The 24,290-nt window shown below is 26.4% G+C and overlaps 1 protein-coding gene across 7 annotated transcripts; it reads right to left on the minus strand.

Annotated features, from left to right (window-relative positions):
* Positions 1-739: 739 nt before the first annotated feature.
* Positions 740-24,088, minus strand: LOC103570548 (uncharacterized). 7 transcript variants are annotated; one of them, XM_014441170.2, is made up of 7 exons: positions 24,046-24,088; positions 10,945-11,092; positions 8,549-8,762; positions 8,305-8,400; positions 7,721-7,961; positions 3,411-7,167; positions 740-1,966 (listed from the first exon to the last, which is right to left on the minus strand). In XM_014441170.2, exons 2-7 carry the CDS (start codon positions 11,070-11,072, stop codon positions 1,795-1,797), a joined length of 4,608 nt encoding a protein of 1,535 aa, XP_014296656.1. In that variant the 5' UTR covers positions 11,073-11,092; positions 24,046-24,088; the 3' UTR covers positions 740-1,794. The 7 variants fall into 7 exon arrangements, with proteins under 7 accessions (XP_014296656.1, XP_008546549.1, XP_014296654.1 ...); XM_008548327.3 differs by lacking the exon at positions 24,046-24,088 and adding an exon at positions 15,368-15,743; XM_014441168.2 differs by lacking the exon at positions 24,046-24,088 and adding an exon at positions 12,999-13,142.
* Between the last annotated feature and the right edge of the window lie 202 nt (positions 24,089-24,290).

Genomic DNA, 24,290 nt, shown 5'->3' on the forward strand with positions numbered 1-24,290 from the left:
GGTAAAGGTGCAATAAAAAAACTTTGATTTTTGCCAAAAATTGCTCGTTTTGTTTAATTAAAAAATAAATAGTTATTGAAAAAAAATCCTTTGTTCAAATCTAAGATAAACTTATGTACTAAAAAAATCTTTTTGGTTTTTTGGTGAAACTTTTTTTTTAAGGTGACTCGTCTCTCCTCACTACCACTGGCTTATTTTTCAATATTTTTTAATGAAAATTTAGCAAAATATTCTTGAAATGATGCTTAACATTGTCTCAAATTTTAAAAATTTTAATAAAGAAGGTACTCTGAATAAAAATCACAAAATAGGTTTTTTTTTGTATCTCAAACTCCTTCCCCCCCTTAAAAAATTTTTTTTTAGTGTATTTTCAAAAAATTTTCCATTTACAAGTAATATTTGTTTATAAAAATAGTGAAATTGCCTGATGTCTGCTTCTTTCAGTATTATAATTATTTGATGAATTTTAAGCCTTTTGAGAATCGTTAAATTATTATTTTTTTTTTTTCAACAACAATCACAATCTTTAAAGATATAACTTAAATAATTAAAATATATAAATTAGATATCAAAATTCAAGTCTTTAATCTGCATAATGACAAACCATTGCTTCAATCTTATTGTTTTATTATATATCTTTGTAATTTAACATAATGATTATAGTTTTTTTTTTTTAGCAAAGCTATATAAAGATAAATTATTTCATACATTAAATATATACATACATTTTTGTTCACAATTATTTTTTATCATCTTTATTTTTAAATAATAAATTATTTTTTAATTTTTTCTTCTTTATAATTATGGTTCTAAGAATCTAAAGTCGAGCATTATTGCATAATAATAGGTAACATCAAACTGTACAGTGAAATAGTTAAATAGTATTTAAATTAAAACTTAAATCGATATGCAAGGGATACATACGCAAGATACAATAAGCGATAAGCAAGTAAAAAAAGATTATTTTAAATATTTACCGGATACAATTTAAATTCGTATAGCTAATGTTTAAATAAAAAGTAAATAATGTGAGTTGTAGAGATAACATTATTTAAATAACGTTATGATTTTAAATTAAACAAAGGTCACTAAAATTAATTCATTTTAAATTAATATTAAAGGATAAAACGAAACGAAACAGTAAACAAACTGATAAACTTATTTTCCTGATTATCACAGTTACATTTATATAATAATAACTATAATAATAAAAATAATAATGATTATAATAAGTATATGTTATAACTACTTAATTATTAACGTTACTTTATAAATTGTCGTTACACTGTGTATATGTACAATGGATATAAATATGTGTTCTCTTTAGATAATTAAATACAATCTGGTATCGAGAGACTGACTAGTTATTATTTTTTTGTCTTGTCATATAATTTTTTTTTTATTCAGTTAATGACATTAATGAAATTCTAAGATTAATTTAAAAATAAAAATATATTATTAATTAATATAATAAACATTAATCTTTGTCATAGTCATTAACATTAATTAATACTTGATTAGTTTTTATTATTATCATTATTTATTTACTTTTTTTTTCATTATTTTCTTACTCTTCATTTAAATCTTTGTTACACTGTACATTAAACTAAAATAAATAGTCATTAATTTTTATCTTTATTAATATGACACGAATTTTAATGACAGTAGTGCAAGGCGTTATTGCCAGCCTAAATTAATGAATTTTGTGATTTTCATATATATTAATTTTTTTTTTTTCTGTTAAATATCTATAATGTAAATTTTAAATTTTCGTGCTGATATTTATGTCTTGGGCTAAGTCTGACAAACGTGCACGCAAGCTCTTGGTACTAAGCCCTTACGATCACCCTTTGCGCATAATAACCATTTGCTATCTACTTCCAAGATAACTTTCAGTCTGTCGCCTTCGTTAAAAGATAAGTGACCATTGTCTGACGGAAGTCGATGAGTTAGAGTGCGTACTTCTCTAAAATAACATATTGTAAAATTAAATTAATTATGTTTTAAGTGTAAACAATTTCATTATTTAAATTTAATTATAGTATCGTAAATTAAAAAAGAATTTTTTATTTAATTTTTTTTAATTACGCCCATGTAAAAAAAATTGTTTGAGAAATTTTCTAAATTAAGAACCTTTGAAGTTCTATTAACTAGAATTTTTAAAAATTTTAAACCAAAAATACTAGGTGGTTCAGTATTTTTTTGTAAACTTATGTTAAGGTCATACTCAGACAGTGTCCCCACTTATTAAAAATTTTCAATGACTTTCAATTGTAACGTATTAAAATTTATTTAATTAAATAAAAAAAATTTGAAACTTTAATTGACAAGAGGACAACGTTGAAGTAATTTTGACGAAATATAGAATTTTAAAAAATTTACTTACAGTTGATATCAGTTGGGAGTTGAACGAAATTTGTTTAAAAAAATTTATTTAACAAATTTTGATCAACTTCCAATTGATATCAACTGTAAGTAATTTTTTTAAATTCTATATCTCGGTGATATTACGACTACGTTGTTCTTTTTTCAATTAGAGTTTTAATTTTTTATTAATTAATTAATTAAATTGGAATACGGTTATGACAATTGAAAGTCATTGCATGCTTTTAAAAGATGGGCGGTAATGTCTGAAAATGCCCTTAATTTTTCTAAAACCTATTTTTCAATGGTTTGTTTTAACATTTTTTATATCAAAATATGTATAAAAATTTTCAAAAGTTAAAGAATTTTTTTATATAATTTCTGAGCATTTTATTTTATTCCTACAAAGTTAAGAAAAAAAAAAAATTGGGATCAATTACAAGTAAATTGTAATTTTTTTAAACTTGTTTTCAAAGGGTTTATTTTTTGAATTATTTTCGCGCTCTTTTTTCTAAACTTTTTAAGAAATGAAGTGTTAAAATAAAATCATCAACAAAATAAACAATAAAAATTTTAGTCTATAGTATTGAATTTTCAAAAAGCTTCCATAATTCTAATAATTTTTAAGTATTTTTAAATCGAAAATAAAATTTGTATTGAAAATTTAAACAAATTGTTATCGTAGTAAATTGAGATACCAATAAATTAAAAACAGATATTTTTTATTAATTAAAATTCAAATTTGGGTAACTTTGGCTAGTTATATCGATAATTAATTTTTTATATTCGTAATCAATAGACATTTTAAAATTCAAATAAGTAGTAATTTCATCTGAATGATTGGCATTCTGTTGTTATATTTATCATCAACATTGAAATAATTAATTAATTACTTATAATGTCAATAATTGAGACTTTTGCCTAATACCAAATTTTGAAATGAAAATATAACCTCAGCATAATTTTAAGATTCAGTTCAAATTACTTTGATTGGGCCAAAGTCACTCAGGTTGACTGTAATTATAATTATAATTAAAATAACTTACTTTACTGGACGTTTTAATTGAGTATTAGCTTTCGAAGCAGCTGGAGTATTTGGTCTTGGTAGAGATGTTGAAACAGCACGTCTCTGTGGTGAAATCAAATTTTTTTCTTTAGCATTGAGAGCATAAGATTTATAAGGTAATGAACTCGGACGCGTTAAATGTGTTCTTGGAGTGACATGATCTTGATCAACACGACTAGTGCGTCTAGATGATTCTTTAAGTTTTGAATCTGTTGGTTTTTTCGGTAAAATTTTACTCGTTGTACTAGGAATTGATTTTTTAACAGGTATACCAGTAACAGTTTTATTTTTCGTACCAGTTAGACTATTTGTTGGTTGTTTTATTGGTGATGTCAATAGCCGAGGAATTTTAGATTTAGTAACACCAGTAGGAGTTCGAAGTGGTGATGATGGTGATGTTGTATTATTAGTTTCTCTATCACGTGTATCATCTTTACCAACCATTAATTCCCATTTTTCTTGTAATCTTTTAAATTTCAATCCACTTGCACCAGCATTATCTTGATTATCATCACCATCATCATCATCATTATCATCAGCGTTTTTAACAGTTGATGTTCTGGTTATATTTTTACGATTACAAGCACGATTTAACGGTGAATGCTCTAAGCTATCAGTATAATCTTCAGAATCATCACAAATTAATTTATCCAATACAGGAAACATTTTAGATCCAATAGCTATATTACTCCAACGTTTTTTCATATCATTTGTATTTTCAGCCTTAGTGATATTGTTATCAAAACCACAAGAACGTGGTCGTATTTTTTTCGGACTTTGAATTAATATATTTTGTTGTTTATCAAAATTATCTTTTGTCACAATAATATTATTATCATTTGTTATAATATTATTAACATGACTAAAACTATTATGTAATTGTCGATATTGATACAAAAGATCTAATTGGAATGGACAAAATGCAAGTGGATCTAAAATACTAAGAAAATTATCAATTAATTTACGTGAATTAGCGCAACCGATACCACAAACAAATAAACTATTACTATTATAATGTTTACGTAATATTGTTTCACGTGTACATAAATATGCAAACCATGCATCTAATGCCCGTAAATTTAGTAATCCGAATACAAAGGCATGAAATTTTAGTAATCCTTCAGTCATAAAATCTTCACTATTTATTTTTTTAACTAATTCATTAAGTGTATTTGTAAGTGGTCCTTGTTGTGATGATGCTTCAACAACTTGCCAAACACTGTTAGCAATAGGACCAAAAGTTGAATTTATTTGTGGTTTTAAACCATCAGACATTATTGCATATAATGCCGGGCATAAATTACTTAAACATATTTGTGAACATTCTATTTTATCATTGTAATCAACAGATCTTGAGTCTAATTGCGTATTCCAAAATTTAATTAATAAATCAACAGCTTTATTAACAGAATTAATCATTATTTGTTTATCATCAAAATTAATTTTTTTATCAAAATCATCATGACAATCTTTAATATCCGGTTGTAAAATTTTACTATCTAAATATGGTCGTCTATTAACAGCAAAACTGACAGTTTTTTTTTGTGATTCAAGCATTTCAGCTTTGACAGTATCTTTATTCATTTTTAGCGCTAAAAATTTTCTAACATAAGATCTTAATTTAATATCAGGGTCTTCACCATCATCACTACTTGATGAAAATCCACTGCGCTTTAAAAATTCTTCAAGCTGTTTAACATCATCACCGCCACTTGATTCAACATCAATTGTCTCAGCAATACCATAATTATCAATTTCTCTCATATGTTCTGCGTAACGTTTCTCTTCAACTTCGTCGACATCTTTGTCAGAATCAATAATACGCCCGTGACGTAGTAATTGTAAATCATTATTAATATAATATGGTTCTTGTAGTGACATTCGTTTATTTGATTCAGCTTCTGATTTTAAATGATCATCAACTTCTTCAACTCCGCCCATTTCAAACATACTGTATCTTTTATTTGTCGCTGATCTATTTTTACGTAAAATACTTCGAGGTAAAGGAGGTCGTGGTGGTACTTTGCCAGTATACTCAATGTTATTTTCTTTTTCTCCATGTGGTAAAGAAATAGATCGTTTTGAAAATCCAGTATTACCAGTTCTTGTTTGACTCACACTACTACCAGGTCGATGTGACGACTTTTTATCATGGCTTATTAAACTATTTTCTGAGCTACCACTGTCATAACGATAAAGATAAAGTGGATTGGTACTTGTTTGTTGATTTGATGAGGAATCACTGAGAATTGTTGATGATCCGCGATAACCTGATGATGGTTGTGTACCAGTACTGCTACTAGATGATATATTTGTTGGTAAAATTTCATTTGTTGCTGCTGCTGCTGTATTACGTACAGCTCCTTTGTGTCGCATTGGTGGTGATAAACAAAATAGAGGTTTTTTATTTTCTTCAGACAATTTAATGTGGCTTGGTACTTCAGGAACGTCATGTAAAACTTTACGATACTCGGTTGGTAATAAAAATGTCAATGATTCCCAATCTTTAACATGAGAAAATCCACGTTGTTTCAATGATTCAATGTCATTACATGAAAATGGTCTATTGTTTCGTCCAGTTTTTTTAAGACTTACTCTTTCTTGTGGTTTTAATGCAACATTATCAAGTTTAACTTGTTTATTATTTAAAAATGATAAATCTGGTAATGCATAATTTGGATAAACAACATAAACTGGTTTTTTATCAACAAATGTTTCACGTAAATATGGATAATAATCATTTTTAGATGATAAATTATAAATAAGTGATGTCTGTACAGCATTATCTTCAACTTCTTTTATTGTTTGTATACCAGTTGTTTTAGATATTGGTATTGTTTCTTGTTCTAATGATTTATTCCATACTTTTTTGATATTATTATCTTTTAACTGTAGTAATTCAGATTGGATTTTATCATTTATTATTTCGGATTTTAAAATACTCTCAGATAATTCTTCAACAGATGGTGATTCTTGTTTTAGTTCTTTAATTGATGGCACACGTTTTGATGTATTACTGGAACTACCGTCATGGCTAATTGTTCCAGTACTTTTATAACAGTCTGTTTTAACCCAATTTATTGAAAAATCATTATCTGGAATGTTATTTTTACATGTATCATTATGATTAATATTATTATGATGATTAATTTGTATTTGTGTATTTGTATTTGTTCTGCTCTCACTACTACTATTACTTGTAGGCCAACCATTATCACTTGCTGAATCTGACTGATCGAGTGTTAAACTCATACCTTCAGCACTCATACTTTTTTGTTTAATAAACAATTTAACGAGACTCATATTTTGAATTTTTTTACCCGTTGATGTATTACTATTTGAACTTTCATTGACAGATCTACTCATTACTGAACCAGAACTATGCGATTGTTGATGATGTGATTCTGCAGAGTCCATTGAAAAATTTAATGGAACATTTATTTGTTCTAAATCACGGGTTTTTCTTAAATCTGGTAAACTTAAACTCCTTTTAGTTGAATTTAACATAACTGTTGCTGGTATAGTTGCTGCTGTTGCTTGAAGAAAATTTGGCATTGTATTATTATTACCAGATCCATGACGTTTCATAACTTTATTTGTCGATAAATGTTTTAAATTACTCCAAGTTGTGTAAATTTTTGAATCTGAACAAGCCATTGAATAATCCAATATATTTTTTAAATCTATTTTACTTGGATTATAATAATTTTCTCGTACTTCATATGCTTTATGTTTATCTGCAATATATCAAAAAAATTGTTAATATTTTTTTTCTTTAATTATTAATCAAATAAATAAAAGGTGCCGCGCTAAAATATCTACGGACAAAATGTCTACAACAAAATATCCGCGTAAAAATATCGACGGACGAGTTATATTCGTAAAAAGTTATATTAATTATTTTCATGTTAATTAATATTATAATGTTAGTTTAAAATTAAAAGTAATTGTCTTTAGATTATATGATTAATACATTTAATTTTATTATTATTATAATTATTAATAAATTGACAATTAATTTTGTTCAACATATGTATTTTTTAAAAAATACTCGACCTATAATTTACACACAAGATATTATTTCGGTTGGTACCTTCGTCTGTAGATATTTCGTAGTGTTTAAATTTTGTCCATGGATATTTTGTCCGTAGATATTTTGTTACGGAACCAAATAAAATCAAATGAACCAGCAAACAGATTTATTTTTTTTTATTTCGGTAAATTTATCAGGTCAACAAGTTAATTTAATTGTTTACAAAACTAATAATTTAAAAAAAATAGCAATATCACCTTGACTCTCAAAATCAACTTGTGAGCCATCAGAATACATTGTCATGCTACCTTCAAAAGCGATTGTATAATTATTTTTGTTATTAGCCTGACACGTCAATAACATGTCTTCGCAGTCAAGAGAATCAACACTATAACTACCACCCGGTGGCAATACTGGTGTTTCTTTAACAGGTGAAAAAAGTAACGATGACTTGCAGATTGAAATAGTATCCGCAGTAGAACATGCTGAATCTTCTCCCTAAACAAAAATATTTATTTTTAATTAATAAAATAATATCAGAAAAATATTTATTTCCCATTTGACATGCTGCTATTGAATTAAAATATTTATTTGAATTATTTATAATAGTAATAATAATAATAATAATAAATGTCCTTTGAGCAATGGATCATTTTTTGTTATCATGCTCGATTGATATATAAGCGCAAACTGATAACTGATAATAAATAATAAATTAAATTAATTTATTTAATAAGCAAAAAAAAAATGGTAATAATGTAAAACTTATTACGTATCAATTATTTATTGTTTTATATTTTATTTTTTTTAATTTTTTTTTGAGATCCAGTCCATTTCATACCTGACTGCTAGTATGAGGACTTATTGACGAACCAATGTCGATTTTTTCCATCACTGAACCAGATATACTGGCATAACGTTCCCTTTGATAGTTAAACTGTTATAATATACACAAAATTTATTACAACTTTTAATTTGACAAAATTAGATAAAATAGTTTAATTTGTTTTTATTTTTTTTTCAGGCGTGGTGTTTAAAAATAAATAAAGTTATTTAATGAATATTTATGAGAAAAAAAAAAATACCTCTGACTGTTGAATAGGATCGGTGCACATAACAGGTAAAGCTGTAAGCAAAGTATGTATATCTGCTGTTCGAAAACTCTCCATATCAACTTCAGCAAGATTGGCATCCAGATTTCTTGCCAAGTCGTCGTAGTAACCCAAGTCTTCTTGAGTATAAGAAGTAGAAAGTGATGAAAGTACGCTTGGATGGACGTGTAATCCCCCATCTCGATATCTGTTAAATAGTTTAAATTATTTGTTAGTAATATTTAATCACTATTTTATTTATAGCAACATATATTCAATTATCTTCTAGTTATCATTTGAAATAAATTGATAGATTTATGAGTTAAATACTGATTAAAATTGAAGACTGTAACTTTTTTGAGATAAATAATTTGCTAATAGTAAACTTTTGATGATTAAATATAAACTCAACTAGCAGCAGTTTTAAATTCAAAATATCTAGATCTAATTCTTGAAATTTAAGAATTAAAATATTTTTATAATTATTAAGTTTTTAAAAAAATTACAAGACAGCTTTCTTGTAAAAAATTGAAAGCGCTACAAAAAAAGTATCCTATAATTTTACGAATCATTCAATATTTATAGAGATATTTAAAAAAACCAATCATACTTATTATTTGGTAACTTTTAATTTTTCCAAGAAAATTTTTTATTTTATTTATTACTGTTCCAGACATTCCAGTCAAATAATCAAAAAATTTCCTAATCATATGTAGTAATATTGAATCATTGGAAATATTTATTTAATTCAAAATAAAATGGTATAAGTCAGTTCAATAATCAATCAATCATTGTCGTTAAATGAAACTTTATTTTATTATTTTTCAATGTTCATAAGTTGTTTTTTTAAATTATTAAAAGAATAATTTTTTATTTTTTGTTTTAAATCTGTTTTTATATAACTTACTCTATAATAGAATATGAATAAATTTTACATTTTCACTAGAATAAATTTCATAAATAAGAACGTTTTATAGAATATTAATAAAATATTAATCAAGTACGCGAATAACAAATATAGCGAAACTTATTAGTTCATGACTTATGTATACTTTTAATGTTTTTGGTTTTTTAACTTGTCAATATGCATGTTAATAGCTTAAAGATCCTGACGATTGATTTCTACGAAGATTTTTTTTTTCTAATAGCCTTTTTAATTCTAACTGCTTTATTTTTCACTGTTGGAATCAATTTCCACTAATTTTTTTCAAGACGGTACTACAATCGGATTCGTACCTCGTCACTTTTTGAACAATTTTAAAAGAAAAAAAAAAAAATTATCGGATTTTTTCAGTCAAAAGAAAAGACAGTTAAAATTTTTCCAGCTTTGTGATGATATTGCCTGACTTTCTCCTGATTGTTCCAGTATATTTATAATTCCCTGACATTTCCAGTTTTTCAAAGTTTGCCAGAAATGTGGCCACCATGATAAATCTAATAAATAAATCCTGCTTATAACCACTGTCCTTATAAAAAGTTATCGGAATAAATTTATGATAAAAGTGACATTTGTATGGAAATATAAATTTTGTAGTAAAATTAAATTTTTTTACACTAAAGCTATAACCGCATAATTGTATTAGAGAAAAATCAAATATTTATTTTTTAAGTGCTCAAGATAAAAAAAATTATAGTATTAAGATAAGCTATCGAAAACTAGAACAGAAATTATAGAACTCGACCTTAAAATTAAACATTCTTATTGTATCTTTCAACTTCTATTCATCGTATTCTCGACTGTTATCTACATACTGATTCATAAAAATTTTTACATATATAAATGAACCATACAACTATTTTTTAAGATATATCCGAAATAATATTAATATTTAATTCTTCTTGATGTTTACAACATATAACATTTAAATTATTTAAATTTCAATAGATTGTAATTTAATAAAGAATTTTAAAAAAATGTCAAATTTTAAAATAAATAGTATAAAAAACTTTTTTCTTTTGATTTAAAAAAATTGCAAGTAAAATATTTAAAAATTTAATATCAAGATTTAATGTTTATTTATAACTATAATATAAAAAACATTAATTATATAAAATTTAACATGTAAAAATTATAAAACAGTAAATAAACTTTATAGATTTAGTCTGAAGATGCTGGTGCATGAAACTAACGAAATGTCGCCAATTAATAAAACTTTTTTATCGATGTGGATCGGATGTGCCTTTAATTATTCTCAAATAATAAGTACCCATCAAAATAAATATAAATGTTATAACAAACATATATATTTTGAAACTACTAACAAACAATGAATATTTAATATCTTGGTAACAATAAAATAAATGTAAATTTTTTAAAACGATCACTTCTTTTAAAAATAATAATAATAATAATAATAATTAAAAAAAAAAAAAAAAAAATTATCACTTACCCATAATCAATAAACCACTGATAATCAGAGTTATCTTGAATAAATTCTGAGCTTATGAGATCCTGAGAAATAGGATCTGCTGGATTGGAATTACAATCCGAACCGGGAGTCTGTGGATCTTCCATCATTGCAGCTCTCTTACCAGAACCTAAAAATAAACAAAAAGAAAATAAATAAATTATGAACTTTACAACACACCAAATTATTCTATTTATAAAATATATAAATCTATTGATTGAAATTTTTAAATCAAATAAAGTGCCCACGATACACTTGCATCATAACTCCTTACAATTATTTAAAATCGTTGTACATAATTAATAAAACTAAGTATAACAATTATGAATAAATTTATAATATATAAATATATGTTTGAATTATTAATAACGTATTGTCAATTGTAAACATATTATAATTATGTTATATACCTAATAAATTTTTTTTTTCATCTCCATACTCAAATTTAAATGATAGTAAAGTTAGCGGGCATCTGACAATTTTAAAAACTTTTGAAATAATAAATTGAAATGTTTATAAAATAAAAATACAAAAATGCATGTTTGGACAATTCAAAATCGAGTACATGCATTTGTTTAAATTTTATTATTGTAATTATTTGATTTTTTATACGTAATTTAAAAATAGTAAATCTGCTACATTTACACTCATAATATTCGAATATCAATATCTTAAATTACTAGTGATATAAATTTTCTGTATTCATAATTAGGTATCTGTGTTAATTAAATAAGTAGAAAATTTAAATATGATTATACAACTAATTAAAAAAAAAAGCAATCCATGAGAAAAATATAACTAGAAACGAGAAAGTTTAGCAACGCCTTATAATTTCCCTTTTAATAGAATGTTGTTGAACATGAATGGGCACACAAATAACAATGATGATTAAAAAACACTTCAATAAAATAACATATTAAAACAGTAAACTGTTGATTCATATTTTGAGAGTAGAAAGTAAAAAAAACTATGTTTGTTGATCACTATAATACACAAAAGAATCCTATTTAACGAGACATTGCTAACCTTCTTACATGGCAATTGTACGATTGATCTACCTCTGATACGTAGGCGATACACTATTCAAACAATAAAATATTATGACACATTTAATAAATAATTAAATTCGCATGATTTATAATTTGACACTCTATGGATAATTGATCAATGATAATTAATTTATTTGAAAGTTTAAGAATAATAAAATTAAAAACAGAGTGTCGGTGAGACACGAGGTCTTCACCATCACTCTATTCACGGCACTACTGGCTTCAAATAAGAATTTCGAAATGCTCGTTCAGGGCTACATTCTACATTAATACATCACTGTATATATATTTACATATTGCGTAGTATGCGTGTAGAGAAAAATGAAGTGTGGGATGTTACTAAATGACGTCACACAAGTATGGCTGGTTTAGTTTTAATGCGCATGCGTTTGTGATAAAAAGCGGCGCATTCCCGCCATTTTTATATTTGAAAATTTTATCGGTGGATTTATTTTATTGTTATTGATTTTTTTCAGCCTATTAATTAGAACTAACTTGTTTACTAATTTTTAAGAGACAGAAAAAATTAGTTTTAAGTTTTTAAATGTCAAATAATGATATGTAATTATTTAGTCATTTTAAAATAAACTTTTTTTTTTTTATCTAACGGCTTTGTCATACAGAAAATGCGTCATCGTATTCTTTCATGTACGTGTGACGAATGTCAAATTAATTAGCAGTACAATTATTTTTCATTTATTTATTTATTAATAAATAAATGATAAATATAAATTGTATTTAATGAAAAAAAAAAAAAAATTATTATCGTTAACTTTTTTTTATGTTTACACAAAATTATTGAACACAAAAACTAACACTGTTGAGAAAATTAAATTAAAAAATATCCATAGTAGACATTAGTAATTCTTTTGGTTTGTGTTTATGCTAATTTATTGTTTAAAATTTATTGTACGTTTATTGACAGCGATAAAGATTATTGTCTGCTGTGTATTTGTGTTATTTGAGTACAAAAAAAATTATTTTTACCTCTCCTGGGTAATAATAATTTATAAAAGCACAATGATAAATAATTTCTACCGGACTTTGCATAAAATATTTACGTAATAAATATTTAAGAAAATCACAATAAATCTGTACACGTCCATATGGCGTCTTACTTTGTTCGTTTACAATTTAATACTGACTAGCTAACGACCAACAAGTAGCTATAAACTATCATCAGCGACATCATTACTTAACTGATAATAATAACAATAAAATAAAAAAAGAAACTTTCATTGTCTTCATAATGAAGGTATTAATTACGCATGAGTAATTGTAATATGATATTTAAGTTTTTAAGTTCAATGACTATTTGATAGCTAGTACAATGCTAAGTATTTATTACTAATTAATATAACTTTTGATATATAACAGTATGACAGCAAGTGAAAACTCAGCATAGTATTGTCGTATAATTTAGCAACAATTTTTTAAAGATATGTTTGACAATATATATTTTATTTCTTTTATTTCATTTTTTGTTATAATGAAAGCTTTTTTGCGCAAGTATTAAAGTATATAATGGGGAGTTTTAACTTAAATAACAAGACGTATCCGAGAACATACGATACATGAAATAGTTCAAGTGCATGATGCATTTTATAACCGGGCGTATACCGTTTTTACTCTACCTACTTCTTGAGTAGATGTTGCACAGAAAACTCAACTGTATGGAGTTATTTTAGACAATTTTAAGTCTGCTGGCTCTGGGTAATAACGAGTCTGAAATCTTTTTGGCAATGTAAAAAATAAGTGCAAAATAACTTGGCACTCACTGATATTATTTAGTTTGTATGAAATTCCATCTGTTAACTTATAACTATTATTATTATACTTATATTCATCGTATTTCAAGCCTATTGAAATATAAAACTAAATTTTATATTTTAATGTTTGTGATACCTATATTCTTACTTTGAAAATATTTTTTTTGTATATAATTTACTTAAGGTGAGAAAGGGCTCTTAGATACAAACAAAAAGAGCATATTTTTGTGATTTTTTTTTTTTTTTCAGAGTACCTTCGTTATTGAAATTTCTAAAATTTGTGACATTATTAAGCATCGTTCCAAGAATATTCTGCTAAATTTTCATTAAAAAATATTGAAAAATAAGCCAGTGATAGTGGGGAGAACCGAGTCACCTCAAAAAATAGTATATTACACACCTAGGGAAGTAAAGAAAGAAATATCTCAGACCACATGAAATTGTTGGCCGAGGCGAAGCCGGGAGTGTATACTATTTTTCTCCTCGCGGAGGCGGAAAACGACAACTTTGCACAGAGGAAAGAAAGTTGACGCTTTCCACCCGGAGGCGAGAAAAAGTCTCCATGCCGTAAGCAGGATAACTCATGGCTGCTTCAACTGAAACCGAAAAACCAAAAAGATCTCTTTAGTACATAAGTTTATCTTAGATTTGAACGAAGGATTTTTTTTATTTTCAATAACTACTTATTTTTCAATTAAACAAAAAGGAACAATCTTTGGTAAAAATCTGAGTTTTTCCATTGCACCTTTATCACAATTTCAAAAATTAAAACTTTGTTTATTTCTTCGTTCAAATCCACGATAAGCTTATGTACTAAAGAAATCTTTTTGGATTTTTGATTTCAAATGAGTTATGTTGCCTACCACATATAGACTTTTTTTTTAGTTGACTCGGTTCTCCCCACTACCCACTACCACTGGCTTATTTTTCAATATTTTTTCATGAAAATTTAGCAGAATATTCTTGAAATGATGCTTAATAATGTCACAAATTTTAAGAATTTTAATGAAGAAGGTACTCTGAAAAAAAAATATCCTCTTTTTTTGTATCTCAGACCCTTTTCCCCTCTTAAACTGAAGACCAAATTTGGTTAAGAATTTTGAAATAAAATTATAATAGTTTGAAAGAAAATAGTCAAAATTTAAAGTGCACAGAGTTTAAAATTAAAATAAAAATGAAACTTTCTTCGTTTTATAAATTTGAATGAGATAAAATGTAATATATCAATTACTTTGACACGCACATGGCTCTTCACCAGCTGTTATATAAATTCATTTTTACATGATGTACAATATATTAATCAGTATAAAAAAAATATAAGTATAAATTCATGTGTTTTTTTTTTTTTATAAAATTTTAAAATAAAAAGAAAATTTTTTATTATTTGTTTATCCGAAATACTAAAATCCATTTATTTTCTTTTTTAAATTTATATAAGTTTGATTCGTTTGATCCATCGAAAGGAAGTGGGGTGAAGTTTAATCATCTGCCACTTAAGGTACTTATCGCTTTTTATTAGAACAATTATTTATCACGTGGGTAATTGGACAATTCATTTAAAGAAACATTTAAAAAATAATATCTTACGTTTTTTGTTGTTGTATTGATATTTATTATTAATATTTATCCATTTTTGAATCTTATTACGTCGCTTTAGTTTATTGTTGTTGTTATTATTGTCATTATAATTATTAAAATTATGAATATAGTAAGGAGGCGAATGTCTTGATGACAAAGTCGGGCTTACACGCCCAACTGATAACTCTGCTATCTTCATTATTACACACAAAAAAAGCACTAGCATCATTTGAAAAATGTACTAGTTGTACTAAAGGCTTTCTAATGCCTCTTTTCTTTTATTTACTGCATCGTTTGTATTTCTCTTTATCAATTTTTTTTTCGTTTGTCACTAATGTTCATACACAGTATATTTTAGTGATTTAAAAGCACAAAGTCAAAAGAACAAGAAGCAAAAAAAAAAAAAATAAATAAATATAAAATGTTCATTATAGTTCACTGCACTTTTTTATACATTATATGCTATAACATATAGTATTTTATGAATTACAATAAATATTTCTACATTTAAAAAATCACACTGTTGATCGAATTTCTATTAATTAATTAAATAAATTAACTTTCAATAAAATATTCATCGCGAAGTAGTCATTTTTATATACAAACAATTTTTTAAAATAGTTTAATATTTTAAAAATATGATACACGATATCGAGAAAATATCAATATCATATAAGAGATAAATTTACTAATAATGAATAAAAACAAAAAGTAAATATATCTAACGTTATTGAAATTAATATATGAATAAACAATTTTTTTTTCATTTATAAAAAATTTTTTTTATGATCGAAGAATAATAAAATGAATGAAATAATATTTTAAATTAATGGTTTAAAATTTAATTGAATGTATCATAATAATGACTACTTTGTAAAAAATATTATTTCGAGGATAACAAGTACCAATTTATTATGATAATAACTTGGATGACGTCAATGTAAGAACATTGAGTCGTTTTAAATTGCAACAAGTGATGAACCAATTGTTACAGTTAATTAAATGGGTGATGTGATAACAGGGTGTCGTTCTCATTTGAATTATTATAGTTCAATACACATATAAATTTTTATTTCTGCAGACAACTGTACTTTTTATAACACGAAACAAAATATTAAAAAAAAAAAAGGCACTATAATTATAAAATTTTAAATGTCACTTCCGGTTGAGTCTTAATTCAGCGCATTACTCAGTAGCTTAAGGTAGCTTGCATGCTGAAATTGATTCACGGTGAAATATAATCCAAATGAAATAAGCACTGGTTAATTTATAACACAGTGATAAGAAATTAAATAAAATATATGTAATATCAAAGAAAGTTTATTGAGTAACTTAAGCACGTTAATGGCAAACGATACTCTCTCTATCTTGGGGTTGAGATTGAGTTGAAACACGTATTACTAATATGTGGTGCATAAATAGTGTTGAGTGATTAGTTAGATATTTTACATATGATCTGTAATACTCGTGGACCACAAGCTCGGATGTAGTATCAGAGTTAACTGCTAGCTTGGACTTCAACCGCGCGGGAGAACACTTGCACACGACACTACACGACGCGACGTTTAATCTCTATTAATAAATACCCAGTGCACGGCGAGAATAGAGCACTGCCAACGCTCATCTCACTATACTTACTCCTCTTCACTTACTCATTGAATCAACTCGGGTGTTAGAGGCTTCCCATCACTTTATTATCATATTCAATTTTCCGATAAATAAAATTATTTTCTTTTTTTATCCTCCATATAATTTTATTGTTATTTTTTTTTATAGTTTAATAGATAAAAGCTTTAGGGCTGTGCTCTTTTATAGTGAGCGCTATAAAGCTTTATTTAAAAAATATGATAATTTTATTTGTTTGGATAAAATATACAATTTTTTTCTTATTAAATAATTTCTTTATTTAGTAAATTTAATTTAAAAAAATAAATTTATGTAGGGTTCAAAAGTTTATTATTTTTAATTATAGTTAATAAAACAAGTAAAGTAGATGTTGGTCAAAGTAAAGCTTTAAAAAAATTAATTTCATAATTTTTCTGAAAATTGTATCATATTTTTTTTTTATTCAAAGATCGTACACAGATATATCGTAATTTTTTTCTAAGATAATTGTTGCATGCTACCCTGGTGGATTCGAATTACGGGAATTTGCCGAAATTTACGGTAAAATCCGGTATTTATACGGCAAAAAGGAAAGTACGGCAGTTTACGGTAAAATTGCGGCAATTCGCCGTAAAGTTTGCGACGATACAGCGGCATTTGACCACAAATTACCGTACAGTACGACATTTAACTGCAAACTACACGGAGAGAAAATTATGGTAACAGTTACAATATATTATGGGAATGGTTCCCATACTGCATGGCAACCGGTTTTTTTCAAATATTGATTATAGGAACGGCACCCATATATATTATGATAATCATTCCTATAATTATCGGTATAATTCCCATCTGGTATCGGAATAGTTCCTATGGAATCATGGTAATCGTTACCATGTAATAAGCGTTTTTTTTGTATACTAAATATTGTAATATACAAAAAAAAACGCTTCTTACAAAAAAAAAAATTATTATAATTTCGAAATACCATGGGAATTATTACCATGATATTATGGTTACCATTCCCATACTATTATGGTAACTATTCCCATAATATTATGGTAATCGTTACCATAATATCATAGTATTAATTTCCATACATTATGGGAATGATTACTATAATATTATGGTAACAATTACCATAATATGATGGTTATGTTTACAATAATATTATAGAAATAGTTACCATAATATATAGGGCTTATTCCTATATACACTTAGGAACCATTACAATGTGGTTATAGGATCGATTACTATTTGCTTGTGGGAACTATTCCTATGAGTATGGTTATCATTACCATGATTCTTTCACATGCGATATGGATACTGTTACCATAATAATAGGAATTGTTCCCATACTTATGGAAACTTTTCCTAGAAAGTATGGGTGTATATCCCATAATCCCAAGTAATCATTACCATAACGGTATAGGATGATATTCATAAAAGTACTAGAAACAGTTACCATAATTTTCTTTTCGCGTATGGCATTGTATGGTATAATGCGGTCATTTATGACAAAACACGATAATTTATGGTAAAATGCCGCATTTGATGGCAAATGTGCAGTAAATTACGGGGTTTTGCGGTAAAATACGGTAATTTATCATAATACGGATCCGCTAGGGATTTTTTTTATTTTTATCGTTTTTAGAGTGCAACACTTCACTTTACGATAAAATACCGCAGGTGCCGCAATTTCACGGTAAATTACCGGGTCCCTACTGCAAACTTGCGGTAAAATTACCGCGTTTTTACTGTGGAATATCGTATTTTATCGTAAAATACCATAATTCTTCCGAATATCGTGATTTATTACCGTAATTCGGATCTGCCGGGGTCTAGTAAATTCACTTTATATAGTCAAATCAATTAACTAAATCGTATAAAAAAATAAAAAATTATTTATGCTTTTTATTCAAAAAACAAATAAAGATAAGGGTTTAAACTATCCGGTATTTGGTATTTTAATAGCATCTATAAATCATTTAAATTAATTAAGATAAAATCTGTGGGTGCATATTCACATATTTATATGACCCCTATGACTTTTGAATTTAAAAACAAAAAATTCAGTCAATCTAATATTCATATATTCACATTGCTTTCTTACTGACCTTATTTGATCCCAACTTTCTCTATGATTTGCGTAAAAAATATATTAGTAAATATAAATTTTATTATTACATGCTTTGTCTAAAAATAATATCAATATTTTTTCAATCTCTGCATGAGAGTTGGAAGGTAAAAACTAAGAGATTGTCTTATTTCAGAGTTTAAATTTATCAATAAAAAAAAAAATACCAACGGATCCAAATCTCAAAATAGTTAACCATTAGATATTTTATTAAGGATTAAACGTATTTATACGTCATGCTGCCACGTGGATATCAATGTACCTAATTCTTATTAGTCGTTTTGTATGTTTTATCATGTGTATACCACGCACATGCGAGATGATGCATGCTCGTTTAAAATAACAACCCTCGTTGATTCAAACCGCACATATGCGCCAAGCAGTAAACCATAGAGAATGAAAATAAAAATTCCTTTTTTTTCTTTTTTTTTTTTGAAGTTTATCAATAAAGAATTTGAATAAATTAAACTGAAACTAGTAAATATTTAAACCAAGATTTTACTAAAATACTGATTTCTATAGCGCCAACTAAAATTTTACATATAACTTTTATTGCTAAATGAGTTATACAAAATGGAGCATTACTTCGATCTCAGCAATGCATTTACACCAATAGAATATAAATATGTATTAATGTTTGCTACATTATAGAGAGAACTGGAAGCTTTTAAGCTAGTAAATATTTAATTTAAATATGAAATTAAATTATAAAACGTCTATGTTTTCGACATTTTATTACGAAGAAATATATTGCTTCACAACTCAAAGTAAAACAAATAATTAACATCAATGTATTACAATTGATTTATTATATAATGCCGTTAGAAATAAAAACATCAGCAGTAACAATAACAATCCTATACAAATATTGTGGGCATGTTTAACTTCTTACTTCCTAGAAAATAAGTACCAGTTGGAAGATATCCAACACTGTTGGCAAAGACGCGATTACTAACGACAATCACAATGCATTTTTTTTCTACTTTCTTCTACATCCTACAATTATTTATATCGTGAACTTAAACGAGTACGAGGGTACTTTTGATGAAACCTAAAAAAGTTATATTAAAAAAAAAAAAAAGAAAGATGTGTAAAGATATAAGTGTTTATTGATTAAAATAGAGATATATCAACACTACAACACTAAGACTATAACATTTGTAACAGGACAATGACTTTCCAGTTTTAAATAACTAACTAAGCAATATAGAACTACACTTTTGAATGTACTTTTTTTTTTTTAACTTTCTGCTAAGAAAATTGAAAATTTTCACAAATTCGGAAAGTTATTGTTTTCACCCCGATTTTCAAAAATCAAATTTTCTACTTGTGTCGGCGTTTAAAAGCCCTAAGGAGCTCTTCTGACATTTTCATAAATGTGTGTGTGTGTGTGTGTTCTTGCGGCATTCAAAAGAGTCCGTTTGAACTTAGATTTCGTGCAAATTTGAAATAATTTAATCATATAGATTTTGAGATATTTAAGACCTAAGGATAAACTTTTTTTTTGTTTTTCTTGAATGTTTTGAAAATTGTTCAATCGGTTAATTCCAAAATCTAATCAGCTCTAGAACTCGATAGCAACTTTCGATTACCGCCATAAACGTCTCAATCGAATAATCTGTTCGAGAAATATTGTCGACGAAAGAACAAAAGAAAAATTGTTTTTTTAACTTCGCGCTAAGAAAATCGAAGATTTTCAAAAATTTCGGGAAATTATTGTTGCGAAAATCGAAATTCCAACAGATGACGACGTTTTGAGGTTCTTGGATTTTGAACGGATGAACCGATTTTGATCGTTGGGGTGTCATTCGACGCAGCTTGTTATTTACTATAAACACTGAAAATTTAAGCTTAATCGGTAGAGTACGTTCGGAGATATTTCAAAAATAAAATTTTTTCAAAAATGTTCTTTTTTTTAATAACTTTTAATTCGCTCGATGGATTGATTCCAAAATCTAATCAGCTCTAAAGCTTTGTAAGCCGCGTCGAATGCCATCTCAACTATCAAAATCGGTTCATTCGTTCAAGAGAAACCGTGAACGGAAGAATTAAAAACAAAAATTTTTTTAATATTTTGGAAATTTCTCAAAAACGACTTGATAAATCAATTCCAAAATCTGCTCAGTTGTAGAACTCAATAGAACGCGTCGATTGCTACTTTAAACGTCTCAATCTGTTTATTCATTCGAGAGATATCGTTGTAGAAAAAAGGGTAAAAAACGTTATTTTTCGAAAACAAAGGCATACAAAAGTATTTTCGAGCTCGAAGAGCTCGAAACGGATGGGAAGTTTTGGGGCTGGCCCGCAGGGTCAACCGACAGACCGATTTTTTTTTCGTACGAAACGTTTCTCTTGCATATTTTAAAAACTATTAAATTGATCTATTCAGAATCTAATCAGCTCTAAAGCTCTTTCCCATACAAAGTCGCCGTTAATGGAAAAAATGCCGTAGATCGGCCGATATCTGACTGCCGTCACTCGGTCAAGCATTGGCAATTAGTAATGGCCCAAGCATGGTTAATTACTAGCAGCCGTTTAATATTTTAAGCGACGCTGCCGATGGCTGGCCAATGAATGGCTACTTATGACTGGCCGATTATCGTTTTGTAACGTTGGGATACTGTTAGTGAATCAGTGGTCCATGACTTTGTCAAATAAAAAAATCTACTAATCAATTATTAATTATACAAATAACTTATTATTATAGTTTTCTTTTATTAATAATTAGTTTTTTTTTTTTAGATTTAAACTAATTTTTAATCAATAATATATTTTAATTTTCCGATTAAAGTTATTTACAACTAACAATTAAAATATTTTTTAGTTCGTTATTGTTTGCAACTAACAACCGCAATTTTATAACTTTACTTATAAAAATTAATTTAATAAAAAAATAATACATGCATTTTTATAATAAATGTCATTTTTAATAATGGAGGTAGAGCAAGATATTTCAACTGGGTTCTTGATAAGTAATCAATTTAAATTAATAAGTTTTATTTTAAAAAATTATGTAATTATGATAAAATAGTACGAAATTCAAAAAAAGCGGCTGAGGCAGGTACTCGAAGATACTGTCGAGCTCAAAGAGCTCGAACTTGCATTGAAATAATGTTTTTGAGCTCAAGGAGCTCGAAAACAGCGGGAAGTTTTGAGGCTGGACTGCAGGGTCAAGCGGTTTCCAAATTTTTTTAATTTCATTGTTATTTCGACATTTTTCATACTTGAAAAAATAAGTATATTATTGAGGTAAAGAAAAAAAATAAAACGAGAAAAATTAAAATTTCATATAATAACACAGCACTTTGAATGGAAAACTATAAAAATTACAGTTTCAAATATGAATTGCAGATTTTTAATAAATTATTGAGCGAAAAGTATATTGTAAACTGTAAAGTTTACTTCACTACTGACAATTCCATTTAATAAAATTACTATTTGAAAGTGTAATTCTTATAGAATTTTTTCAAATGTTTAGTTTTCAATTCGAAGCACAGTATTGTATTGTATGAAATTTCAATCTTTTTTTTTATTGTCTTTTTTCTGTGTATTTACGAATACAGTTATATAAGGTAGAAAGGAGCAATGATGGCTTCCTCAAAAAAATCGACTGAATTTAATTTCTAATAAATATGAAGATGGCAAATTTTTTTTTTATAATTTTCAGAGGCCACCATCGACTGAAGGACCACGTTACCCCTTTTTTATTTATTCATACTGTTTTTTTGTCTTATTGTTATTTGTTTGTATGCTTTGATTATTAATAATCTGATAAAATAGATTAGATACTAGTATAATTAATAACCCTCGTGTTCTCTAAGGCTTAAATTAAATTAGAACCGACAAACTCCCTAATTGCTCTTATATACCTCTAGTATATAAATAAATAGAGGCCACGAATTGTCTATTAAAAATATTATTCAACTATAAATTTTTAAATATTTGTTTAATTTAAAAATATTAAAAAATCAAGATTTAAATTATTCAAAATTATTATTACTCAAAGTTATTATTCATCAAAATAACAGTGACATATTTTTAAAAAAAGCATTGAAAAATATTGCTAGTATACTTTCGTACTTGTTTGATGCTTTCTTAAAGATTGGAGTACTTTTTTTAATGAATAAATTTGTAAGTATAAGTAAAGTGACTTTCATGAAATATAAATAAAACAAATTATTTTTTTTTTGCTAGTATGTCTTTCAAAATTGTTGTTTCGATTTTAAATAATACTTTTTTGTTTTATAGAATTCAAAAGATTAAATTTGTTCGAAATATTCTATTTTCAATTCAACAACCCAAGCAGCACACTTGACTTTGTGACATTTATAAGATATCAGTTTTTAGGCTGTTTTTTGACATATCGATAAGGCAGCAAAATGTTGACGAAATGATCAGGAATTTATGTTACCGAAAAAATATCTGCTTAAAAGACCTGACACAAGTGACACGACAAAATGTAAATTACAAATAATTGTCAAACTAGTCATCATCTAAACGATTTTTTAATTGAAATGTTTTTTTTTAAGATAGGAAAAATAATACAAATTTTCTATGGCTCCTAGAACCAACATCTACATGTCTTATTTATATAAAAAAGAAATATGACTTTGAGACAAAAAAAAATGTCTCGTCCTTTTAAAAGACATTTTTTTGACATCTTGAAGTTGTCTCTGTGCTACTTGGGAAAGTAAGTGTTTTTTTAGATATCAAAAGCATCTTGCTTGAATCAATCCGATAAACTCAATTCGATTATTTGATTCACATCAGTGAATGAAATAATATCTCTTTAGTTGAAATAAAATTTATTTTTATTAAATTGTTGAATATACAATAAATTTATATTTAGAGTTTTTGTTCTGTGATTGTTTAAATGTACTCGGCAACAGAGATTCCAAGTTTTAAAGCTCTCATAAGCTTTAGTCAATATCAAAGCAATACTCACATTCATGTTAAAAACTCCAACTAGAAAATCGTTAATCCACTGTAATAAATTCACAACAATTCACAATATTAACTTAATTTTTATCATTTACATTACTATCATATTAATACAATAATTTAAATGATGATATAAAGCATTTCACAAGACAAAAATTTAATAAAAATTATTATTTAAATGTAAAATCCAAGATGTTGAGTTTGAGGGTGGATAAACTGAGTCACAGTAGAGAGAGCCCCTCCTCAGTG

Source organism: Microplitis demolitor, chromosome 3, assembly GCF_026212275.2.
Source record: "Microplitis demolitor isolate Queensland-Clemson2020A chromosome 3, iyMicDemo2.1a, whole genome shotgun sequence".
NCBI lineage: Eukaryota > Metazoa > Arthropoda > Insecta > Hymenoptera > Braconidae > Microplitis > Microplitis demolitor.

Coding starts and splice junctions, on each gene's coding strand:
- LOC103570548 (XM_008548327.3), bottom strand. CDS start 15,587: ATGATGCTAGTGCTTTTTTTGTGTGTAATAATGAAGATAGCAGAGTTA. Junction 8,763..10,944: donor CAGTGGTTTATTGATTATGG/GTAAGTGATAAT, acceptor ACTATTTAACAG/ATATCGAGATGGGGGATTAC. Junction 8,401..8,548: donor ATCCTATTCAACAGTCAGAG/GTATTTTTTTTT, acceptor ATATTATAACAG/TTTAACTATCAAAGGGAACG.